Source organism: Hyposmocoma kahamanoa, unplaced genomic scaffold, assembly GCF_003589595.1.
Source record: "Hyposmocoma kahamanoa isolate Upper Pololo Valley unplaced genomic scaffold, ASM358959v1 99879, whole genome shotgun sequence".
In the NCBI taxonomy this organism is placed as follows: domain Eukaryota; kingdom Metazoa; phylum Arthropoda; class Insecta; order Lepidoptera; family Cosmopterigidae; genus Hyposmocoma; species Hyposmocoma kahamanoa.
In genome coordinates this window covers 2,496,745-2,519,673 of record NW_020656077.1, presented here as the reverse complement: position 1 = coordinate 2,519,673, position 22,929 = coordinate 2,496,745, and the positions used below count along the sequence as shown (strand labels likewise).

Below are 22,929 nucleotides of genomic sequence, written 5' to 3'. Positions count from 1 at the left end.
TAAATAAGAAATATTGTTTAAAATTCGATAATAAGAAGAAAATCGATTGTCAATGTGGAATTGAAATGTGGATTGGAAGCTGGTTCCAGGCAACGTGCTGTGGCTTTCACTCTTAACACTACACAGAGCGTCATAAGTCGCCTCTGGACGCGCTATCGCATGACGGGCAGCGTGGCCGAGCGACATGGAGGACGATCTCGCATCACGACTCGCAGACAGGACCGGTATATCCAAAATACTGCTCGACGGAATCGTACCATGACCGCCATGATGTTGGTTACGAGGCTCCACAGCTCCTCAGGCTTGCTAATAAGCGATCAAACAATCCGAAATCGTTTACGTGAAGTGGGTCTGCGATCCCGAAGGCCGCTCAGAGTTCCACCTATTGCACCCTGCAATCGCAGGACCCGTTTACGATGGGCTCGCGAACACAGAAACTGGGAGGAAGAAGACTGGCGCTATGTATGCTTTTCGGATGAATTCCGCTTCGGTATGAGACCGGATACAAGACGTACTCGAGTTTGGAGAACATCTGGACGTCATGAACGTTTGAGATATTGTCAGGAAGTTCATCCATATGCTGGGGGAACAATAATGATATGGGCCGGTATTTGGATCGGCGGAAGAACCGATCTCATTTGGATCAGGGGTAACTTCAATGCTCAAGTTTACGCAGAGAGGATTGTTTCAGATGTTATCATCCCTTTGCGAGGCCAGTTGGGTGATTCATTTCAACTAATGCATGACAACACACGTCCACACACGGCTAGAGTCGTAACACGCATTCTTGCCGAAGCTCGTATCAACGTTCTGCCGTGGCCTGCTCAATCGCCAGACCTCAATCCAATTGAGCACGCATGGGATATGCTTCAAAGAAGAGCTGTGCCGAGTATGCATACCGTACATACTCTACAACAATATTTTGACTTGTTACAAAACACATGGGCGGCCATTACTCAAAGTGCTTTTGAAGAACTCATCTTAAGCATGCCAAATCGCTGTAATTGTGTGATGTGATGGTGTTAATGGTGGAAATACAGATTATTCATTTTCTTATCTTTACAATAAAAATGAGCAAAATCATCATTTTCGCCATTTTTTTGTCATTTAATTGACGCCGTTAAATTGAGTTTATTCCCACAATTTGCAAAAACATCAATTTTAGTTTATTTTAATTAAATATAGGGGTAAGCGGTTAAATAAAACATAAGCATTAAAGTAAGAAGTCGTCCTGGAAGACTGGATTTGATAAATATTGCTTAAATAATTTTTACTTCAAAAATATTCACTTGATCCCTAGACACTTTTGATGTGTGTAGTTAGTATCAACTTATACCATTAATGATATAATTCACATAACTGGTGGTTGACGCGGCCGTATGCGCTCCAACGCGGCGCGTCCGTTCGCGTGCATACGCGGGCGTTCGCGCACATCACAGAGAATCCCTCCCCTATCTCTGACCCACTTAATGCGATTCTGCGGTAATAAATGTGCTTTAGCCCTAACTAGTATATCGGTTTGTGAAAGTACGCCTAGTTTAAGTTCCTGAGGTAGGCGTTAACTTCATAGACATCCTATACATACTTACGAGATATTTTGCTCTTGCTAAGGCCATATTTTGATTGTTTTAAACCAGTAATCATAAACAACCTACTTTTTGTACTTTCCGTGATATTACATTGTAGTCATGTTTAGAAGTTTCATAAAATAGGTTTGATTTATTATAACAAAAATTATAAACACCACTTATTATTTCTAACTATTTCTCTGCATTTTTAAGTCACGGCACCTAAGCAGAGTAAGCACAAAGCCTGAATTCTGAGCAACGCTTATGAAGTTAAAGCGGCGCGGGCGCAGGCTCTGGGCAACATGGTGTCATTTCATTGTCATGATTACGTACTGTTTCCAAGTATGACGTTGCCTTTTTTTTATTGTAATGTAATCCAACAGATTTTCTGTGTTAGTGAAAGACAAGAATAAATGCTATAACTCGCGCGGCTATGCAATTTGCCTCAAACCATCACAGGTATTAATATATGTTCGGTGACGCATTTATTATGATGTCACTTATATAGCATTAAATCGCGCAAGCAAAGCTTATTTTGATTACAACGAAACTGCGAAACCAATTGCGGCGCGCAAACAGTCGACATAAAACACCAACAATCATAAGACAGATCTCTTACTCCACATTTTACATCCGCTGCCTCGCCATATTATACTACAAATCCGTAACTTTGAGATCTCCTTAGTCTTAAATTCACCTTACATTTTTATAACACCATGAGCGTTGCGGTCAATAAGATTTTACTCAAAAAAATAATACTTTGATGAGAACTATAAGAGACAACAACGACTATATTCGGTTATGTCATATAAATATGATCTAGTTACAAAATAGGATGTTTAACATAAACTGTCAGATAAAAAGTATCTGGAGCAATGTTTACAAAAAAAAAAAAAACAAAGAGCAATATCGCATTGAACATGCTAAAAATATAAAAAAGTCGATTAAAAATAATTCCTATTGCACGTGCCAAATAAAAGTCAAGTATTGATAAGTGTGTACCCAAAATGTGTTTGTCCAAATAAGGTGCCCTAAGGAGCGCCACAGATCGAGTGCGGCGCAGTTTTATTTTATATTAGTATCTTGACCATATTGTATGGAAACCGCGCCAACACTCGTTCGGAGAGCGAGAGAGACTTAAAAGAAACAATGTCATTAGGGCGGTCACTTAATATTCAGTTTAGTGTACAGTTAATTAACATGATATCATAAACTAAGTCAATTCGAATCAAATTACTAAAAAAAAATCGTCTTCTCTTATCCCATTTACTCACGATCGCCGATTGTAAATATGAGATGGTATGGACTGGCAGAGAATTATTTGAAGCTCTATTACACTTGCGTATCAAAAGACTGTCTTTGGTTTTAGAGTGTAGTGAACCAAGGTGGTTTCTTACAGACAGTATAAATTATCCGACACGTTTTAGTTAAGACAATTTCATTAATCAACTGCACACATTTCAGCCTATTCTATCTGAGACACCTATATGGACCTCCATGTTTCTACCAGCGTCTTTTTATACATAAATATACTTAATATATCAACTTTCATAACAATATCTCAACAACCATTAGATCTGTCTCAACTCTTAATCTTAACGATAAATTATACACACTGTAATAGGTTAACACTCGCTTTCTTATATCAATTATGTAATATATAGAAGCTTGCAATTTTCATATGGTGACGTATATCTCTAACAGGGAAGCAATTAAGATAGGTATAATTTTATTTGTCCATGTTAATGCACTTTTTGTTACATATATATCTTATTTACAACTTTGATTACATTACTCATATAGTACTTTCATGGACAAAGCTTGACGTTTATTTGCTTTAGCTAACGATGAATATGATCAGTTGTTGAGACTTGAGGCATTAGAATAAGTTTTGTTAAAATTGTATATTTACAGACGTAAAGCGAAGCTTGCGAAGGCCTTAGTCAGGCCTGTATATGGGAATTTTGGGTATAAACTCTATGAGAAGTACGTACTCCATCATGGAAGATGAATCGCAGTGCTGCTTCGTGAGTCGCCAGCGCAAGCCCAGCTTGTTGTATAGCCGATTGTTCTCCCACTCTAACAGTTTGTTCAGGGAATGCTGCGTCTGAAATACAATTAAATCATAAATTAGGCTTAATAATTATGCTTATACCACATCCTATCTAGTTTTCGAACCGAAGACTGGAGAACACGTGGGACGTCATATGGCAGATATTCACACAACTTTGAGATCGAGCGACAACACAGATTTTGGCCTCGCGGATTCGTACCGCACGTCATTTGTTTCGGCCGTAACCTATGACAGTCGCGCGTAGTTATATGTCGTCATATCTCTACGGGTGATGTCGTATGTGATTTGTAAAACGATTCAAAAATAGACAATACGATAAACATAAAGCAGCAACTTCATAGTATTAGCAGTGAGATTTGTGAGCACAAAGGTTCGGGTTCCAACTTTTCTCACGCATTTGTATTATCATCAATAGATTCAATTGGCAAAAGGTCCCATCCTGAAAATGTTATGAAACACAAATGTCTACCCATATGGATCTTTAGACATGTTGGAGGTCCTTCATGCGTCGTAGTGTTAACATTAACAAAACGACGAACACTTGTCCCCGTAACCTAAATAATATTATTGGCCCGACGTAGTGAATTTCTTAATCATGGGTCTTCGTAATAATGTATACGAGTACAATAGCTGTCCTTCGAGGAAACTTGTTTCCAATTAAATGCAACGCTAATTAACAAAACAGAAGATTATAAAAAATTAACTTATTTGGCACGGGCAATGAACATTTCATTAATTTTAAATTAATAGAAATTCTATTTATAACACTTTAATTAATAAAGATCAAATAAAATGCTCTATAACTAGTGTAAATAAGTAGTGACGCACATTTTCTTGTTTGTTGGCACTTGGGTTTCAGATTATGTCGTTTACTAAATTGTTGGGCATGGACCAGTTCTACACATAGTCGGTGCTAGCTGCATGCCACATTTCTAAAAAAAATTAAATAAAAGAGAAAGCAACTCGCAAAGTTTTTCTACCATGACAAGGATAACTTTACGAGATACCTAAATTTAAAAAATTATGAACCGCGGCCGTAGACACAATTTATGAAATGGATTAATACTAATATGATAGTTTCATATCAAACGAACAGTCACTAGTGAGGCAAAAATCAAATTCATGTAGGCTAGTTTTAGTAGTAGGTTAATTTTCGGTTTTAGTGAATATTTATATAAAAATACAAGTTGAAACGCGTTAGTTACTTGTGGAATGTGATGTTAGTATCTATTTTATGTTTGTCTGACGTATTTTTACACTCATTTACCACACATTTTGTCATTTTTAGCTAAAATTCTTGAGTTGTTCGCGGTGCAAGTTGACCTTGAGCACTGAAGGCCCGCCCGCTCGTGTAGGCCCATTGGGAGCGCTTCAATTTGCCTCTCTTAACGTGTGCGGACTAGGTTTCTATGCGTTATTAAGACAATAGTGTATTAAATCAAAAAGCGTATTTTTTCAGAATCGATTAAAAACGAATTACTCCCCGTGAAAGATCATTAAAATGTATTGAATGAACTTTTTTACTTGCCAAATATATTTTCAAATAAAAGGGAGAAAATAGTTTAATATTATTGAGTAAGACCTGTTTTGGCTAGAGCTAGCTCACAAAATTTGTCTCATTATCATGTCATTTTGAGTTGTCTTTCAATTCTTTCTTACAATATTCTAACGACGGTTTTATTGACGTGTAGAGGAGCAAATTTTGCGTTTAGCAATGATAATGTAATCTTGAATTTTACATATTTTGAGTTACAAAGTTACAACATTATTGTAATAGCAGTGCGGTATATGTATAGATGTAAACATGTCGTTATTATTGCATATTATGTTTACTACAATCATCACCTTGTCGAGTCAATGACAAAAACCATTAAATTAACAAACCGGTGTTAAATTTCTTTCGCCTAGTATGCAGCTACCTGTACTGTGCCTCTATGTGTCGCCTTTAGCAGGTCTTTGTGGGTGCAGCTAGTAGGACACGGTGGGCATGAGGGCAGGCAGGAAGAAGTGAGCACATTGGATTTCATACAGCTCTATTTCCCCATGTTTCTCCATCGGCCAGCTTGTATCCAGAGACGGTTCAAGGACATCCATATTTGACCACTGCAAATCCCCGGAAGATTTTCGGCTGGGGTGATCAATTAATTGGGCAGCGAATACGGCTTGCAATCTCTATGTACTAAGGTACTCTAAGATGAAGGTTTTGGGTATAGCCCACCACTAGGGCACTATTATCTTTGAAGAGTACTTGTAGATTTCATGACGACGTTTTTCTTCAAAATTAAAGGCAAATGATAGTTAAACATAAACGCACGTGTTAAGAAAAGACGTAGTAACGTCTGACTAATTAAACTATAACTGCAAGCGAGTGCTTAGGTTTTCGCGATTGTTACACATAGTAAATGAAACTATTGTGTAAGCTTTCAATCCCGTATATTTGTTTTTTCAAACACACCATCCAACATCCACCAAAAAAAAACCAAAACAAGATCCATCCATCCAACAAACAAACCGTCTCATCGTTGACTGGTCAGTCAAAAACAAGATTATACGTGATATAGATTCGAAAAAAAATAGTTTCAATTCCTATAACTGCATGGCTTAGTTTATTACCGTCTAAGTATACCACAACAAAATGAACACGAAAGGGTTACTTGCTTATAAAAATTAAAACCATAGCGTGCACCAAAGCAATTTCGTAGCTGTTGAAGTTTTATGCCACTTGACTATTGCACTGGCAAATACATTTCATTCCAGTGTATTAATAAACATTACAAAAATGATATAATTTTCTAGGTCATCAGTTATTAATTGAAAGTATACGTTAACTCTTTACTCATAAGGTTGATATTATGTTAAGGCTGCGCAGTGTTATTCTACATTTTAATTATCGGATGTTTCGACAACACGGACATGTCGGTATTAGAACATCGTAATAAAACATAATATTAATATGTATATTCATTTCTTCCAATCTTAGCTCTCTATCGTTTTTTCTTTTTGGTTTTCCTCTCGTACGTTTCCTTATCTTTGACGTTGCAAGAATTAGGCAAGTGCCGTTATAAAAGAAAGTTTTGTTTTACTTTTTAATATCCAGTGCCTCAAGCCTGAAAATTTTAAATCATCTCAGTTGTGTGTCGATAGAGTGCCATTGAGCGCAGTATTTTGTACGTTTGGTATTCTGTTAGAAGTAAAAGAGCAATTGTTTGTCAGTGGCTAACCATAGCGCTACTCTTCAACGGCTATTGCAATTTTTTGGGATTCGGTTCTTCAATGGCGAGTCGATGGTACGTACGTACGTGTGTACGTTGACAAAAATACATTTAATTTGATGACTAAATTGTTGCTTAAACAAGATAAAAATAAAGATATGCATAGTCATTTCCATGGTAGTTTTAGTAAAGCAACATCGATCGTTAGTGATTGAATGAATGAATGCACTCACTGCCATTCCACTGACACCATATAGAGACTCAACTGCCATTGCAACTAGATTTCAGGGGTTTGTAGACGGTGTCGGTTTAAAGATGCAACGGAACCGGAAAGATCCGGGGACTGGTTGTTTGTCAAAAATAATTAACTTTGAGTCGCATCCAATCCCGGGTTCAGTTGCACCTCGACACATGACATTAAATTTGAATCGTCTAAACCCGAACTAATTTTCGATAGATGTTGGTACATTTTATTGCTATAAGGCAGAGCGCATAAATACTAGAGACGCAATGTCCTATAAACAACTACCAAGAATCTGGAACCAGTGCAATTTTAAAGACTAGCTTTGGAACTGATTAAAATTGCTTGATGCGACTCAAATTTAATTATTTTTGAAAAACCAAATACAAAGACACGACAACAAGCACATAGAAATATTCGTGAGGTCCGTTGGTTCGTTCCGTGGTTTAGTTGGTATAGATTCTGGCACGCTGTGCTAGAAGACGTCGGTTCGATTCCGGTCGGATCGAAGGATCTTTTTCTGAGTGTTCGATCTTTGTATTAATAATTATAACAAACTAGTGGAGTGATTTCGCTTAAAAAATAATTTCATATCAATTCAATAAAAATAAATGAATTATTTTTGATAAGCAACCAGTCCCGGGATCACACGACACTCGCATATGGGCTCATTCGGGTTCCGTTGCAATTTTAAACCGACCCCGGGTCCAGATGCTACATACCATATTTTAGCAGAATAACAGATAATTATTACCATACTTGTAATATAATCTCAGTGAAGTCATAATTGAATTACAATGACCAGTCGTTTTCAAAAAATTAGCCGACTTGGTACCGTGGTGTCAAACTAGGGAATTCTCTGTACTATTAGTAGCAGAACAATGGAATTCACTACGGGGCACTGCCCAGATTAACAGACTAGAATCAAAGAACCAGTTGTTTATTTCCCAAATTGGTACTACCGGGAGTCGAATCCGGGACCTTCTAACCTTGCGACCACAGTGTAAACCGTTGGGAGACCACAAATAAAGTACGCATATGCTTAGAATCAATGATTGCGTCATTATTATCAATTTAAAGTAACATTACCGCAATAAGGCACTTTAAGCAAGATTCAATATCGCAACACTAGTAAGAACCCAGATTTATGTAGTTTTTTTTAAGTCTAGCCAATTTTTTTCATTTGTTTTAATTTCCTATTAACAGTTTTTTTTAAGTTACAATTATTCACTCCGTTAAATGTGCCGGTGTATGTATATCACTTACTAATACTTAGATTGCAATTTTATACTGGCAATAGAGCTCCTCGTGAATGACTTCGTCCAGGGAAGTACCTTACCTATTTCTGCCGCCAAGCAGTAATGCGAATGCGAGCATTACTGCGTCCAAAAGCGTACCGGTTTAAAAAGGGTGAGGGTACTGGTAAAATTACTGACATACGGGACTTGTCAACTTATGTCTCAGAGCGACATGCGCAGTGGCAGTGTCTCTCGGATCTTTGCGAATTAAAGCTATAAGGGGCAGTGCAACTGCTATGGACAGGCGTGTAGTTTAATTAGATTTGTTCGTCCCACCACTTGGTATCACAAAAAAAGTTGACAGTTATGCAAGATTGTGAAACAGTGCTTACGTTGCTAATTGAAACCAATTTAATAATGCCTAACGATTGTATTTAACGAAATATTACCAAAGTAAAACTATATCGAAGAAATGGTACAGTGATGGGCACAATACGGTAGCAGATTTTTCGCACTCACTTTAATAATCTTCAATATTAATTTCATGTTTGATAACCTCGGTAGCCCAACGGTTTGTACTGTGGGCACTGGATTAGTGGATCCAGTGGACTAATTTGGGAATGAACTTTTCGCTTCAGTTCTGGGTGTTCTAGGTAGTATCCCAGAGTGAATTCCGTGTATTGTACGTGTTAGGAAGCTCCTTTGAAATCGTACAGTACGAGATCGACTTGGTTCCCAAGTGTGAGGATGGACTCCTTGCCGGTGGCGAGCGGTGCGATGATAAAATGTTGCTGTTGGCTTCATGTCAAACAGTTCTTCAGAACATTGACCATTGTACAGGCGATATAAAACACATAGGGAGGCAAAGTCTCTCCTCGCAGACAGTGGTTCAATATAAGCACTTATTAAAAAAATAAGGACGCATTTGACCTTCATCTCACCTGATTAAAAGTGACGATGTTTTGACGATGGAGCAAGCACACCTAAATAATGCTTATTAACACACGCTTTGAAAAGGCCCAACTAAGTTATACCGTTCGAGCACAGATTTCTAAACTAAAACAGTTACTTAACTTCAGGTCTGCATGCAGGGAGTTCCACTCCATAGCCGTCCCTTAGTTTGAACCCAGATAATTAATTAATGTCGTCTGTCATATTATTATTGTTATCAATATACGGTTCCTTATTATAAGGAAGTATGGAAATTAAAATTTTTAGATCTTCATACATAAATTCTACAAATAATTGGCAAGTTACATTTTTATAACAAATCATTGATTTTGTAGCAGAAAATGTCCATTTTTGCTATTATTTATTACCAATTATGATAGTTCATAATCACAAACAAAGATAGTATTTTTTATCAGTTTTTAAGCACATCGCTATGACTTTGGAAGAAATATGTATTTGGAATATTTCCAGATGTATAATTTTTGCGATGTTTTAACATAAAATTTTATAATTCTTTATTATTATATGACATATATTTTTTATTTTATATTATTATATGATAAATAACAATTTTAATTAATAATTGAAACCTCGGCCTACCTCTGCTGTTATTGTTATCCCTAATAAAGGGCTAATATGTGTAGCATTATTTTAAATTTAAGACATGTATACCATATGAATGCAATAAATATATTGAGTATTAAGTATTGAGTATTCAATATATATTGAGTATTAAGTATTGAGTATTCAATATAACTTTTAATGTATATTTATTACCAGCATTCTCGATACTTGACAAGAATTGCTAATCGATGCTGGAGTGCCAAGAATACTCTACACTTACGTGCACCCACACACGTGTAAATTTTAATATGTTTGTTTTCCTCGAACACAGACGAATCTAAGGTGAAACTAATAACGAGGGCGTCTCGTGTAATGTGTTTTATTGTAAATTACTCAGCTAGCGATGAAAGTTCAAACACAGTTAGTACTAAACAATAAAAATAATAATGAGCTACACAACGAACCAAATTACCCGAAACTCCTTGTACAGTCGGTGCCCTCACTTAAGTATCCTTTATTTGCATAGCACTTAGTATAAATAGTCGATATCTAAGTGAGGGCATCGACCCTATTATGAGTACCAGAGCAACGGATTTCACTCCGTGGCACTACTTAAAACACATGAACCAATTAAGTTCATTTCTCAAATTGATCCACCCGGGAGTCGAACCCGAGAACTTTTCATCCAGCACCCACAGCACAAACCGATGTGCATTTTGTTGGGAGGACGTTCGCCCTACTTCTACGTAGCCAAAGGGTATCTAACGGTACGTGCAAGTACAGAAAATTTACTTCCAAAAAGCACTGGGAAAAGACTACGTACAAAGTAAATGTTGTTCAATTATACGCTCAATCTCAATCAGCAAAAGATCGATAATGTACTAAAATGTATAAGTAAATAACGACACTCCGCGCGTATATTGTGTGGGTGGATACTTTCTGTATTGGAACAGACGTAGTTATTTATATACAGGGTGAAAATTTGAGACAGATCAGCAAGGGCATCTACCTTTACAGTCATAGTTACAAGAAAGTGATCTTAGAAGACTATCCATCAATTTTGAAGATATTTCGTTGGGCATACACGGATTTGGAAAAAATGGTCCAGTCAGCAAGGTAAAAAGGCAATTTTCACGAATCTTTCTTTTTTCATGCTATTCGATCAAGTCTTCATGAGTTAAGAGTACTAGAAGAGAGAAATGTTTATCACACATTTTAGTGCCTACAAAATAAACATTTTATAAAAGTTTTGTATTAAAAAAGAAACTGGCCCTGAAAATGTGATAAGTAATCCCATTTCTTCAAAATCTGTGATAGTCAATCTAATAAAGGAAATATCTTCAAAATTCATGGGTAGGATCATTCTAGGATCTTCTAGGATCATTGAATGGAGTCCGTAGAAATTCGCGAGATAATTTCTTGAGCAACCTGCATTCGACAATCATTTAGGATAAAATTCGTTTCATGCTCAAAATATCGGCCAGAATATTATGAATGGACTTAAAAGATATGCTCACCCCTAGAGCTAGCTCTCTAAAGCTCTGTAACTGCAACCGTTGCATGTTATGTAACCAAAAATCATAGTGCGTACGTGGATCGCGAGAGGTACGCGTGCGGTTCGCAGTGAGTCGTGTAATTGAAGACTGTTTCAAGCGTACACACTAGAACCTCGTTACTGTATTTGCACGTTACAGTTACAGCTCGCTAATGAGGACCCGACTTTAGACTCATGTAATGATTTTGCTACAGTTTCTGGATTAGTTAGATGTTTTCAGCATTCGCAACGTTGTGGGGACTTGTCGACCTTCTTTGAATGGTACCATTCGTTTGCCCTTGTTTTTGTGATACACGAATCACCATATGTCTTCTACAATATTTTCAAAGACGATTAATAGAGTATTCTCACCCGTTTGCTAAGACAAATAACAGGCCAGAGAGAGCATCCGAGAGTGCAGCAGCAGCAGACGCATCCGCAGAATAGCCACTTGACGTTGACGGGCAGCGTCTTCTTGAGCACGCTGTTTATGCGGGCTACTGTCGCCTGGTATTCCTCGGGCGCCACGCGAGACTGCAACCCCGATGGGAACTCCACGTTGAAACGGTTACTCAGCCCGAAACTGCAACACACCAATTTAATTTATTTATTTATTCAACACTACCTGTATTCGGCAGTGATAACCAGTTCTTAAAAACATAAATAGATTTATGTAATTCATCTGAAAGAAAAAACTGTCCATCTTTTAGTTCTGCAAAAAGATGGCCTTGGCCCTCGCCTTGAGGAGACTAGAGCCCAGTAGCGGGATTTATTGTGGTATGGGACTCTTGTTATAATAAAGCCCATGTGATCACATATCAAAAGTAATTTTATCACAATTATTTACTTTTTATTTATTATAAACATAACAAAATTTACATAGGTGTAATATAATTGTAGTGTCCAAAAAACCAATTTTCGTTTTACCGCACACTGCCACTGGTCATAGTACAAATACATATCACATTTAACATTACAACATGAAAGTCATAAATATAATATTACGAACTACATGAAACAAAGTATGTATATGTGAAATTTATAAGTCAGGAGACTTAACCATAATAAAGTTATCGACTAATTTCGTTCGTAGAATCTTTACATTTTAACTCAAACACAAAGTTGTCGTTTTGCTGATGTGGCCTTATTACTCCCAAGCTTGGGTGCAAATCCAACTAGCATATAATAAAGCCAGAAAAAATACCAAATCCGGGTCATAGACTTTGGTCGAGGTTTTATCCAAAAGTATTGTAGTGAGACTCATGGGAGTTCTACTCATGCATTCCGAATAAAACATTTTCTCCGACTCTTTTGTTAACAGAGACATGTCCGATTTTAGGGGTAAAAAAACACTGTGTCAAGGTGCGATACTGCAGAAACTTTCGCTGACGTAGGCACAGCAACCCACCATAACGCAAAAAAGGCAAGTTTTATCGCAATATATTGAATAATAATGGAACGCATGTGGTACACACATACAAACATTCAATTTCATGTATATTATACATATAGATAGTTGATTCCCAAATCTTACCAGAATACGCAACAAAACAAAAATCAATGAATTGCCGTGCACGGATAACCTGCTCAGGTTTTTGTTGCGCCGCCATGTCTGAATTAAGAACTATTATTTTTTGAAAAAAATAAATCATAAAAGAATAATAAAACAGCAGACAAAAACTGTATTTATTAGCAAATACTATGTGAATGGACCTATCCATTCACATAGTATTTGCGGCGGCATTTCAAAGAATTGTTAATTATTTACACGAATTGCAACTTCGTACGCACTACTAATTGCGCTCTTCCACATGTTAGTGAATTTAGTACGTAGAATGTCTCATATTTCACAATTATCAACAATAACATGATCGACAACTAGATTGCTTTATTATATATAAAATATTAAATTAAAATCGCTCGCTATCGTAATTATTGTGATATATATAAAATCGCCATGAATTCTACAAAAACACTTTTAAATCTTAATCAAGTTAAATATCACAATTATCAAAAGTTTCAAACTCGCTCGACGTCATGAAGTCTCATGGCTTAGTAAACTAATAATAAAAGTCCAATAATCTTATCAAATAATTAATTTACATTGACACGTAAACAAAGTCAATATTGACACGTAAACAAATATACATCATGTATCTACTATATATTATGTACCGTACACAATATAAATTAACACCAGGACAAACAAACAAAAAAATACAGGGTGACATTTTCTAATTAACGATATTTTAAGTTGTGATACCTCATTCTATCTAATTATTGAGTCGGACGTATACGCAATAATATGTACCTATATGTATAAAATTATAGTTAAATATTAAATTATAATATCACAGTGCGCTAAACATTCTTAGATTAAATCTGATCATGCTTAGGAACTCCACACAACGACGGCAGCGCCGCGATGTTCTGTTTATATTTAAATTCAATCGCGCTGGTTGCCAATTTAGTAGAGAAATTGCACCTTCCGTAGAGATTGCTAGGTTTTCATTTATTGTTCACATACATACATACATATAAACATCAATCAGAGACAACGCCGTCGTATGAGCACGTGCTCGTGCATGTATTTTCGTTTCCAATTTATCCTACTCTATACCAATGTCTGCATAAATTATGCAAATTTATCACAATATTATAATTATAAAATATACCTACCTGCTCAAATGTGCCAAGACTTTATTGGAAATACATTGGTGTGTGAAAGATGCCTCATACCAACACACTGAGTTCGATACTTGTATTATAGTATCTTGTATAGGTAAATAATTGAAATAGCCGTAAATCAAGCATCCTGTACCATAGACTTGTGATATCAGCTTAAAGAACTCTTGTATAAATAAGTATTTGTAACCAAGATTCAATATGTTTTGCACGTCAATGTTTTATTAATGTCTTGAAGAACCGCAAATACAAAAGAACACGTAACTTTTATACATATACCACGCGAATGAAATAGCCATCAAAACCTTAAAATGCTACTAATAATAACATAGCGAACATCTATTATTGTGCAACATTTACACGTCAACAAAAAATCAATAGTGTCGAGCTTGTTAGCTCATCGCTGGGTGGTTAAACCACTAAGTTATTTTTTTTAATTGAATAAATAAATAAAAAACTGACAGAAGGATCCCATTACGTTACATTTCATCTAGGTTACCAGGACGCAGGCGTAATCGCAAGCATAAGTTAGCATTTCAGCTGAGATTGGACTCGCAGTGAATAATCTTGCCATTGTACGATTTATGTATTCACACAGGGAAAGCATATGCCAAATCACACATTGGAAATATAAGAAATGTTTTCAATATTATTGCGTAAAAAAAGCAAGTATTTTATAATTCAATAAACTACAATAACAGGACATAAGGGATGATATTGCTCTACTTTACCAACCATTTGAGGGTCGAATGTTGCAAAAGTAATATGTCCAGGTTTCCGTCTGGCCTTCTCTAGAGTTTATATCACCCCCTATCATGAGTTGAGTGTATTTTAATATTCATTTATTCGCAGTAAAGCACCATTCTACAGGGCCAAGAGCACGTCAAGCTTGACACTTAAGACTTACTCTATGCTGCTTACGATAAGAACGGTCCAAAGTGCAAAGTGTCAAACTTGATGTGCTCTTGACTGTACATATACAATATAACATTCGCTTTCACTTCATAAACCACTAGAAAGATAACTATGAAACTAGAAATAAATGCGCAGGACACATTACAGTTATACCTATATTTATTAATTGTATGTGAAGTAAATTAGAAGCAGGAACACAATTTTTCATGGAATCTCTATAATTCAGTGGGTTAATGTTAAGTTTTGGAAAATAGCATGCGCCTCATACACAGGGCAGTATTTTGTGGAATTAACGCTATGTGGGGAAAATGCGGGGATTCTAACATTTTACCTTTTTTTTTAAATATATCGATTGCTGTTGCATCGGTACTTTGATGATTACTGATAAAAACACTACTTATTTATTAATCTAAGAGCGATATTAATATTTTTTCCACATCGCACATATCCCTTATATAGCAACATTTACGTAGAATTAGTAGCAAGCCGCTTATATAAAATTATTCGGTAGGATTTGAATGACGGAAATTAAGGCACAGAACATTTTGACGACATTACAAGTGTGGGTAACACCTGTAACAGTAGTAACACTAGTAACACCACAAATGACGATTAAATTTTTGTTATAATTAACATGGTAATTGATTTTAATAAACATGGTATATGTATTGTATCACATATACAGGACGGAGTAAATTTGAGACGGGGCAGCAAGGCCATCCACCTTAATCATTTTAGTTACAGGAAAATGGTTCTAGAAGACTATCCATGAATTTTGAAGATATTTTGATTGGCATTCACAGATTCTGGAAAAATGGTACAGGCAGCAAAATAAAAGGCAATTTTTACCAAACTTTTTTTTTATGCCATTCGAATTTGTTAGTTTGTTAGTTTGCCAATTTGTTAGTTTCCTTAACCTAGAATAACTAATTATTAAATATGTCCTTACTAAATGTATGGTAAAATGTTTTTTGCGATATCTGACATTTCGAGTACTCTTACCTCAGTTGGTCTCCTAGACTATTGATCCTTAACAGAGACCGAATCAAATGGTATAAAAAAAAGTTTTGTAAAAATTGCCTTTTATCTTGCTGACTGTACCATTTTTCCAAAATCTGTGAATGCCAATCAAAATAACTTCAAAATAAATGGATAGTCTTCTAGGACCGATTTCCTGTAACTACAACCATGAAGGTGGCGAGTCTTGTTGCCCCGTCTCAAATTTACAGGCTGTATATATTCTTAAAACAAAAGTTGGTGTCTTATTTTATTGCAATAGTACTTAAAATGCTCTTGGGACTTTAACTGAAAGTTTTAAGTTTAAAGTGGTTAAGTTTTATTTATTTCATTTTATTGAACTCGTAAGCAATAAACTTGGTCTATGGAGCATGTTGCATAGTCTATTGTATACAAGCAATGTTACTCTATGTCAGTTATTGCAAATATTCAATACGCATCTAATATCTTTAAAATAATTGCTTATTATTCTCATAAATCCTCATAAACATGACAAACTGACCCTATTAAAATTCCACTCCTCAGAATAAATATTTCTTTCTTTCATACTGTATTCACGGATCACTCTTTAACAATTGTGTCAATGTGCCAGTTTTTTGTTTACTAAGGAACTGAGGACTTCTTACTTTGGACCGGAATAACATATTGATTATGAACACTATGGGAGTGTGATGAACATTATTAACTATATTACTTTATCTATTCCACATATAATGGTACCTATTTCAACAATTTCAATTGGATTAGTCATAATAGATTTTTTTTACAAAGCCTTGACTGAGCCACAACAAAGAGAGGTCAATTTCTCATTGAAGGCCAACAAAAAAGAGATAAAAGATGTTCAGTACAGAATAGTGTTATTATCTCATATTGGACATTATATCGGTCATGTAGTTTATATATATATGACAGCAACGATATATTAGTAAAGCGTATTTGTGAAATGAGACAAAGACCTTCAACGCCACAGGTCATTCGTATATGACACAGATTACAGAGACTAGCGTGCTCCCGTAGGGTCGAGGCACGCGCCATAAAGGCACCGCAGTAGTCAACAGCTGCTACGGCGACCTACCGCGAAGCACTTATGGGATTCTTACACTGTCATATTCCCAGCTCCTCTAACGATGATCGGGTCTGGCACTAACGTCACATGTGTCTCTTCTATGTTCTCCTCACTTTCCGTCTCGTCCGGATAAATTGCGTCAAAGTCTGCCATTGTAATAAGTCACTAACAACTGATTTCAAATCGTCAACACATAACAAAGCAGTTTTGTACAATTTTACATATTCATTGGAAAAAGAAATACGAATAAACACAAAAGTTACGAGTTACCATGTTAAAAATGATTTTTACCGATATGTTAAATAATATTCTGTGTGGGTTACTAGTTCCGTCAGTAAAAAATTGTGTTCTAATTTTTGCAAAAAATTGAAGGTGGTAACTTGTTATCTAAGTTTTTTTTATAAAGTAAGTAAGTAAATAAGTTCCTAAGAGCTTAACTAAATAAAAGGTCATTAAGCTTAACCTACTTAGCAGTATTGTCATGATAATATAATATAATACATTTGAGCAAACGAAGCGAGTCACGAATTTGTGAAGGACCAAAATAAAGGCAAGAATGTTCCAATGGAAATAAACAAGTATAGCAAACCATAAAAATGTTGTATAAACGTCAAAGATCATAATACTATGAAAATCATTAAAATTAAATTCCATTAATTCCAATAACATGTAACAAACGTGTAACAAATCTGATCGTTTTACACCTTGTTGAGCAATTTGTTACCTATTCATTTTATTATTAATTTTTTGTTATGAAGTAATTCAACATGTAAATGGATGAATTTATTTGTCATTATTATCATAATAATGTCCCTTAAGGAAAGGCAAATATTATTTTATGGCAACTTTATTCGCGTACTTCGTTATAAAGCCCATAGACTGCGACACAAACGTTTATTTTTTACAATAAGTACTTTCCTTTGCCAATAGATGTCTCTACATGTAATGGCAAATAATCGCTAGGTATTTAAATGAATAATTTTTAGGGAAAAAGTAAAAAAAAACACGACATGACGACAGCTATAAAAATAAATTCAATGAATTATTTGTATTGGTCTGTCTGGAGGGTTTTTCATGGAATGTCTGTCGCCAGTCGGTAACACGCTGTGAAGGTGCGGTATTTTTAGCTAGTTACACGTGCAAAAATATACCTTTAATAATAATAAATCTTTTTTGTAGGACTTTCTAGTTTCTACGTATAGTATTAAGCGGGACATAACTGGAAAATTCATTTAAGAGATAGATTGTATCTACAAAAAAGGCTTATTGCGTTTATCCGTGTGACAAAATAGGTGCCTCTACCCGAGTTTCATCTTGATGTGAGTGATTGGGGGCAATTATTTGGAGTTCTACAGTGGAATAACAGGGAAACTATTAAATGTATTGTATCGATCCACATACATCCCACTACTTTGCTGGGGTACTTGATATCTCTGTTTGCTGTATGCTTTGAAGATTGTGGTTCCGCATGTCTTCGAAAAATTTGTTTAAGAATAACATCTTCATCCACTCATCATCTCCTCGGTTTCGACGATGTTTAATGTGTATATGACTCGAAAAGATTTTCGGAAGCATTGTCGATATTAGAAAGAACTAATTCTTCAACCAATTTTTGCTAACAGGCTATGAATCACCTCCACATACTACTTCTATGTTTACATATTACGCATAACTATGTCCGAACTATTATTTCATAGCAACTTGTTTATAAATAAAGCTACTGTTGAAAGTGAAACCCTGTCAGACGCAATTACACCTCCACGCCTCGCGCGCCAACACCAACGTCAATTGCCGCTATTGAAATATTAGAAGCTTTTAGGTACCTAAACAATGACTTATATGTATAGGTACCAACTTAGAAAAGGATAATAAGATTATTCTACAACAAATTTTGTGCAAATACACAACAAGGTATTCAACATTCAGGCTTAGACTTTGAAAGCGAACTTTGAATTCGCCTTATAAGCAAAAAATGGTGAAGTAAACAAGTTTTTCGTATTTACAAAATGAATTTGTCTAAGTTTTAGCAAGAAATTGAATTACGGAAGAAACTCAACCTCCGTAATTTCTTTCTTAAACTTCAGCAAAGTTCAATCATTGTTTTATAAAACTCAGCCTTAGTGTTAGGTCTTCAAGGAATTCCAAAAGTGAAAATTATCTACTTACGGATTATGCACTCATTATTATGTCATTCTCTATTTTTATGTCACAGGATCTCAAACCACTCTTTCATTGTATGGACAATCGAAGAGTGATATGAGATCCTATCTAGTGCATTCTATGTATACATCCACATACCGTATGTCCACTGTAGGCTAGCATGACAGGGCGCGACTAACGCTAGAGCAACACATAGCGCGAGATACTATCATTCTCGCATAGAGATCTCGCGCTTTATGTCGCTCTCACATAAGTTGCGCCTTGTCGTGCTAGCCTTGCTGATGGTAAGCGACGTTGTAAGTTTGTCTAGTAAGGCCTTGTCACTTCAGGCTTGAATAGCCCTAAATTGTAACTTTCGGAAAACACAGACGCCAGCAATGTATTAAATTCCTTTGTGATTGCAAAGTGATAAGAATGTAGTGTACTTCGTAATACACCGGGGAAAGTAAGAGTTGTAGTAGAAATATTGTGAAGATTATTCAATATTTACGTGTTATTACTTCTTCTGAGACATTATTTACGAACTTCGTTTACCTGCACGTCATGACTTTGAAACAATGATTTAGAGGCGTTCAACCAAAGTACAGAGGTACATACATCAAGATACCTAAGTATAGGTAAGCAATTATATCGAAATCTTTCATTAGCGTCAGCTAAAACACACTCAGATACCTACCTAGTCGACCTACATGCTACGTAGGATGTTAATAGTAGGTTCGCGTGCCTTATAAGGACAGCCATTATGAATTATCTAAAGCTACATTAGTTCGCTATCACACACGCATACACTGATAAGCACAGCTGTGACCCAAAAACCCTTGTCCACCTAAAGTGCACTTTATCTACCTAGTGAGGTATGTACTACTATCGGTCGGTCTTACAAAATATATCTGCACTGTACTTCAACGACGTACTTACTAAACATCAAGTATTTTTGAATTAAGTACCTAATGTTGGATGGTTAAGTACTTTGTGTGAAGAACATGAGCTTTATTCTTCGTGATGAGTATTGGATTTTCTGTTCGCCACGCATTTGGTATGAGGGCGGCAGTAGGTGGGTAGAGATAATCCTACAAACATTAAGTTTATTATGTAATACAGAATTGACTACCTACAAACATATAGCTAAGTAAGTACTATTATTCAGTACTACTCAGTACTAATCCTTGCATCTAAAATAGTTTTATTACAATTCTATAAAGTTGATCGAAACTGGATTCAAAAGCACATTTGTCACTCGATATAGTTCGCATCGCGGCCGCGCCCAACCAATCAATCGTTTTTCTGTCCGTGTATGCAGCGTGCAGTCATAATGCAATCAGTGCATGCGTATAAAAGCGACGTACGCGCACCCTTCGACGTTCAAAGCAACAGCGCCCACCGAAGGTACACATACAATATGAAGGTAAGGATCCTTCACACTTGGTTTTAACAAAACGTACCTAACTACTTCTATTTCTCAATCACGGCTTTTTAACCATGTTGGTTTATTACTGTTAACATTATAATGTACCCATGTTAGTTTCATTTTTTCCAGGTTCTGATCCTAGCAGCTATCCTGGCGGTTTGTAGAAGCGCGGCGGGCGTGGTGCCAGTGGCAGCGCCTTACGGTTACGCACGTCCGCTTGGTCTGCCCGTCGCGGCACCCGTAGCTGCGTATGCGCGCCCTCTGGGTGTACCCGTCGCGGCACCGGTCGCAGCGTATGCCCATCCTGCTGTTGCCCGCGTTGCCGCCGTTGACGATTACGATCCCAATCCCCAATACTCCTACGCTTATGATATTCAAGACGCACTCACAGGTGAGTTGAAGCGTTGTACTTTAAATTTTGCTACTAAATGCAAGCAATCCTAGAGTCGATAGCATAGCATGAAGCAGGTCTTAGACGATAGGTAGGTTATGTTTAACAATTGCCTGTGTTCTATAAGGAGCTCCTTATAACATACCTAAATGTATCTCTACATTATTGTGCGTCACCGGATTCTAATAATACACTAGTACCATAGTACTTATCTATCGTTATTCTTATCATTAAGGTTGAGCTTGCGAATTTGTGTTTAACGGAATATTTATAGGCATAGAGGTAACAAGTTGGAATGTTCTTGGACAGGTGACTCTAAAAGCCAGCAGGAGACGCGGTCTGGCGATGTCGTACAGGGCTCATACTCACTGGTGGAGCCGGATGGCACGAGGCGCGTGGTGGAGTACACTGCTGATCCACACAACGGCTTCAACGCCGTCGTGCATCGCGAACCGGTTGGGGCCGTTGTAAAGGCTCCAGCTTACATCCACTAGTCTATCCTATTCAACTCACCACGGGCGTTTCGGGGCCGTTGTATTTACTCTTAATCTAGCTTTGCGTAATGTGAGCAAAGCACGTAGCTATGGTAATTTAAAATACCTTTTGGTATTATTTCTCAACAGGCAATTACAGTCGATATTTTGTTAGCTTTAACGATATTGATAAAAAAAATGAATGAAGACAGTTTTATTGAAATTCGGCATTGAATTCTTAATGTCAACTGTTCGACATAAAGGTCGATCACAATGTTTTATGCCTTAGGCTGCAATAGCTACAACCCGCCGGCCTTCATACGTAGATTATCTTTAGAGATGTTCTTTTACTATTTACACGAACCTAAAAATTCAGAGAAAGTGATAATATTCAGATGTAGTAACATTTTTGTGTAAATTCGATGACTTTTTTTCACACATTTGATTGCAATGTTTCGTAACGCTTGTGGTGACGCAAGTTCGTCCGAACTTCATCCACCCCTCATCCATGTGACCTGATTGAACCACATTTAGTTATAAGGATAACTTCTATTTATATGCATATATTGTAAGCATTGTTGAATATGTATTGTTAAAGCTGAGGTAATAAATTAGAGGAATCGTACTTCTATTTTTCTTTATACTATATATTTTAAGACTATACAAATAGTAATGCTTAATTCGAGCTAGCTTAGAATAAGTTTGACTACAAGATTTTGAAAAAACTTTTTTATTATACCTAGTTAAAGAAATGATAATAACACTGCGCAAAACCAGTCTTCGTGGCGATTTTTATGGGAGGCCTACGTCCAGTAGTGGACGTTTTTCGTCTGAAATAATAATGACGACATAGTTCAAAGCTATCGAAATATTTATCGAGTTTTTAGGTTTTCGGGACTGTTACAATGACCTTATACATATAAGTACAAAGTTATAAATTTTTTTCGTACCTAAATTGCGTAGGTATATTTGTTTTTTCGTGTCGTGACGGACTCTTTACAGGTCCCATAACCGAGTCTTTGACAATTACTTACCTCCTGTGATCAGTATTCATATTCACATACCTACCTGTAACAATAAAAAGGCTGCCTTATTTGCAAATAACGTGACAGTTGGTTTTTTCTAAAGTTCAAATCCGTACAAGCGACATTAGTATGTAAGTGAGAGAGTATGTGGCGTGGACCAGTTTGTGCGAAATAACACTCACGCGTGAATGTGTGTCGGCTGCCGAGCGACCGCGCCCCTGCCATTATGTGCAGCACCGCTCGGGCGCGAGCGACTAAACCTACCTTTGACATTTAATCTACGAAACATTTACAATTAACAGCTTTTTTATTTCTTTTTCTCTCTTTCCCTCTTTCTCTCGTTTAGTTTTCGTCGTTTGTTCTACAATTTTGTAACTGCGTTGTGCTCTTTAAAGAGGTATATTATA

General features: G+C 36.4%; 2 protein-coding genes across 3 annotated transcripts; one reads left to right on the top strand and one right to left on the bottom strand.

Annotated features, from left to right (window-relative positions):
* Window positions 1-1,234: 1,234 nt before the first annotated feature.
* LOC113239355 (cysteine-rich hydrophobic domain-containing protein 2) lies at window positions 1,235-17,218 on the bottom strand. Its single transcript, XM_026476327.1, has 3 exons — window positions 17,100-17,218; window positions 11,755-11,965; window positions 1,235-3,675 (listed from the first exon to the last, which is right to left on the bottom strand). Exons 1-3 carry the CDS (start codon window positions 17,216-17,218, stop codon window positions 3,508-3,510), a joined length of 498 nt encoding a protein of 165 aa, XP_026332112.1. The 3' UTR covers window positions 1,235-3,507.
* Window positions 17,219-20,580: 3,362 nt separating this feature from the next.
* LOC113239329 (larval cuticle protein A2B-like) lies at window positions 20,581-22,107 on the top strand. Of its 2 annotated transcripts, none has more exons than XM_026476278.1 (3): window positions 20,581-20,630; window positions 20,763-21,024; window positions 21,334-22,102. In XM_026476278.1, the coding sequence occupies exons 1-3, from the start codon at window positions 20,625-20,627 to the stop codon at window positions 21,516-21,518; spliced, it is 453 nt and encodes a 150-aa protein (XP_026332063.1). In that variant the 5' UTR covers window positions 20,581-20,624; the 3' UTR covers window positions 21,519-22,102. The 2 variants fall into 2 exon arrangements, with proteins under 2 accessions (XP_026332063.1, XP_026332062.1); XM_026476277.1 differs by having other exon boundaries at window positions 20,604-20,630; window positions 20,748-21,024; window positions 21,334-22,107.
* The last annotated feature ends 822 nt before the right edge of the window (window positions 22,108-22,929 follow it).

Excerpts from the sequence above, each read along its gene's own strand:
- LOC113239355 (XM_026476327.1), bottom strand. The coding sequence starts at position 17,218 with ATGGCAGACTTTGACGCAATTTATCCGGACGAGACGGAAAGTGAGGAG. Across the intron at positions 11,966-17,099 it reads GGAGCTGGGAATATGACAGT|TTTCGGGCTGAGTAACCGTT; the intron begins GTAAGAATCCCA and ends GGTGTGTTGCAG. Across the intron at positions 3,676-11,754 it reads TTATTTGTCTTAGCAAACGG|ACGCAGCATTCCCTGAACAA; the intron begins GTGAGAATACTC and ends ATTGTATTTCAG.
- LOC113239329 (XM_026476277.1), top strand. Across the intron at positions 21,025-21,333 it reads TATTCAAGACGCACTCACAG|GTGACTCTAAAAGCCAGCAG; the intron begins GTGAGTTGAAGC and ends GTTCTTGGACAG.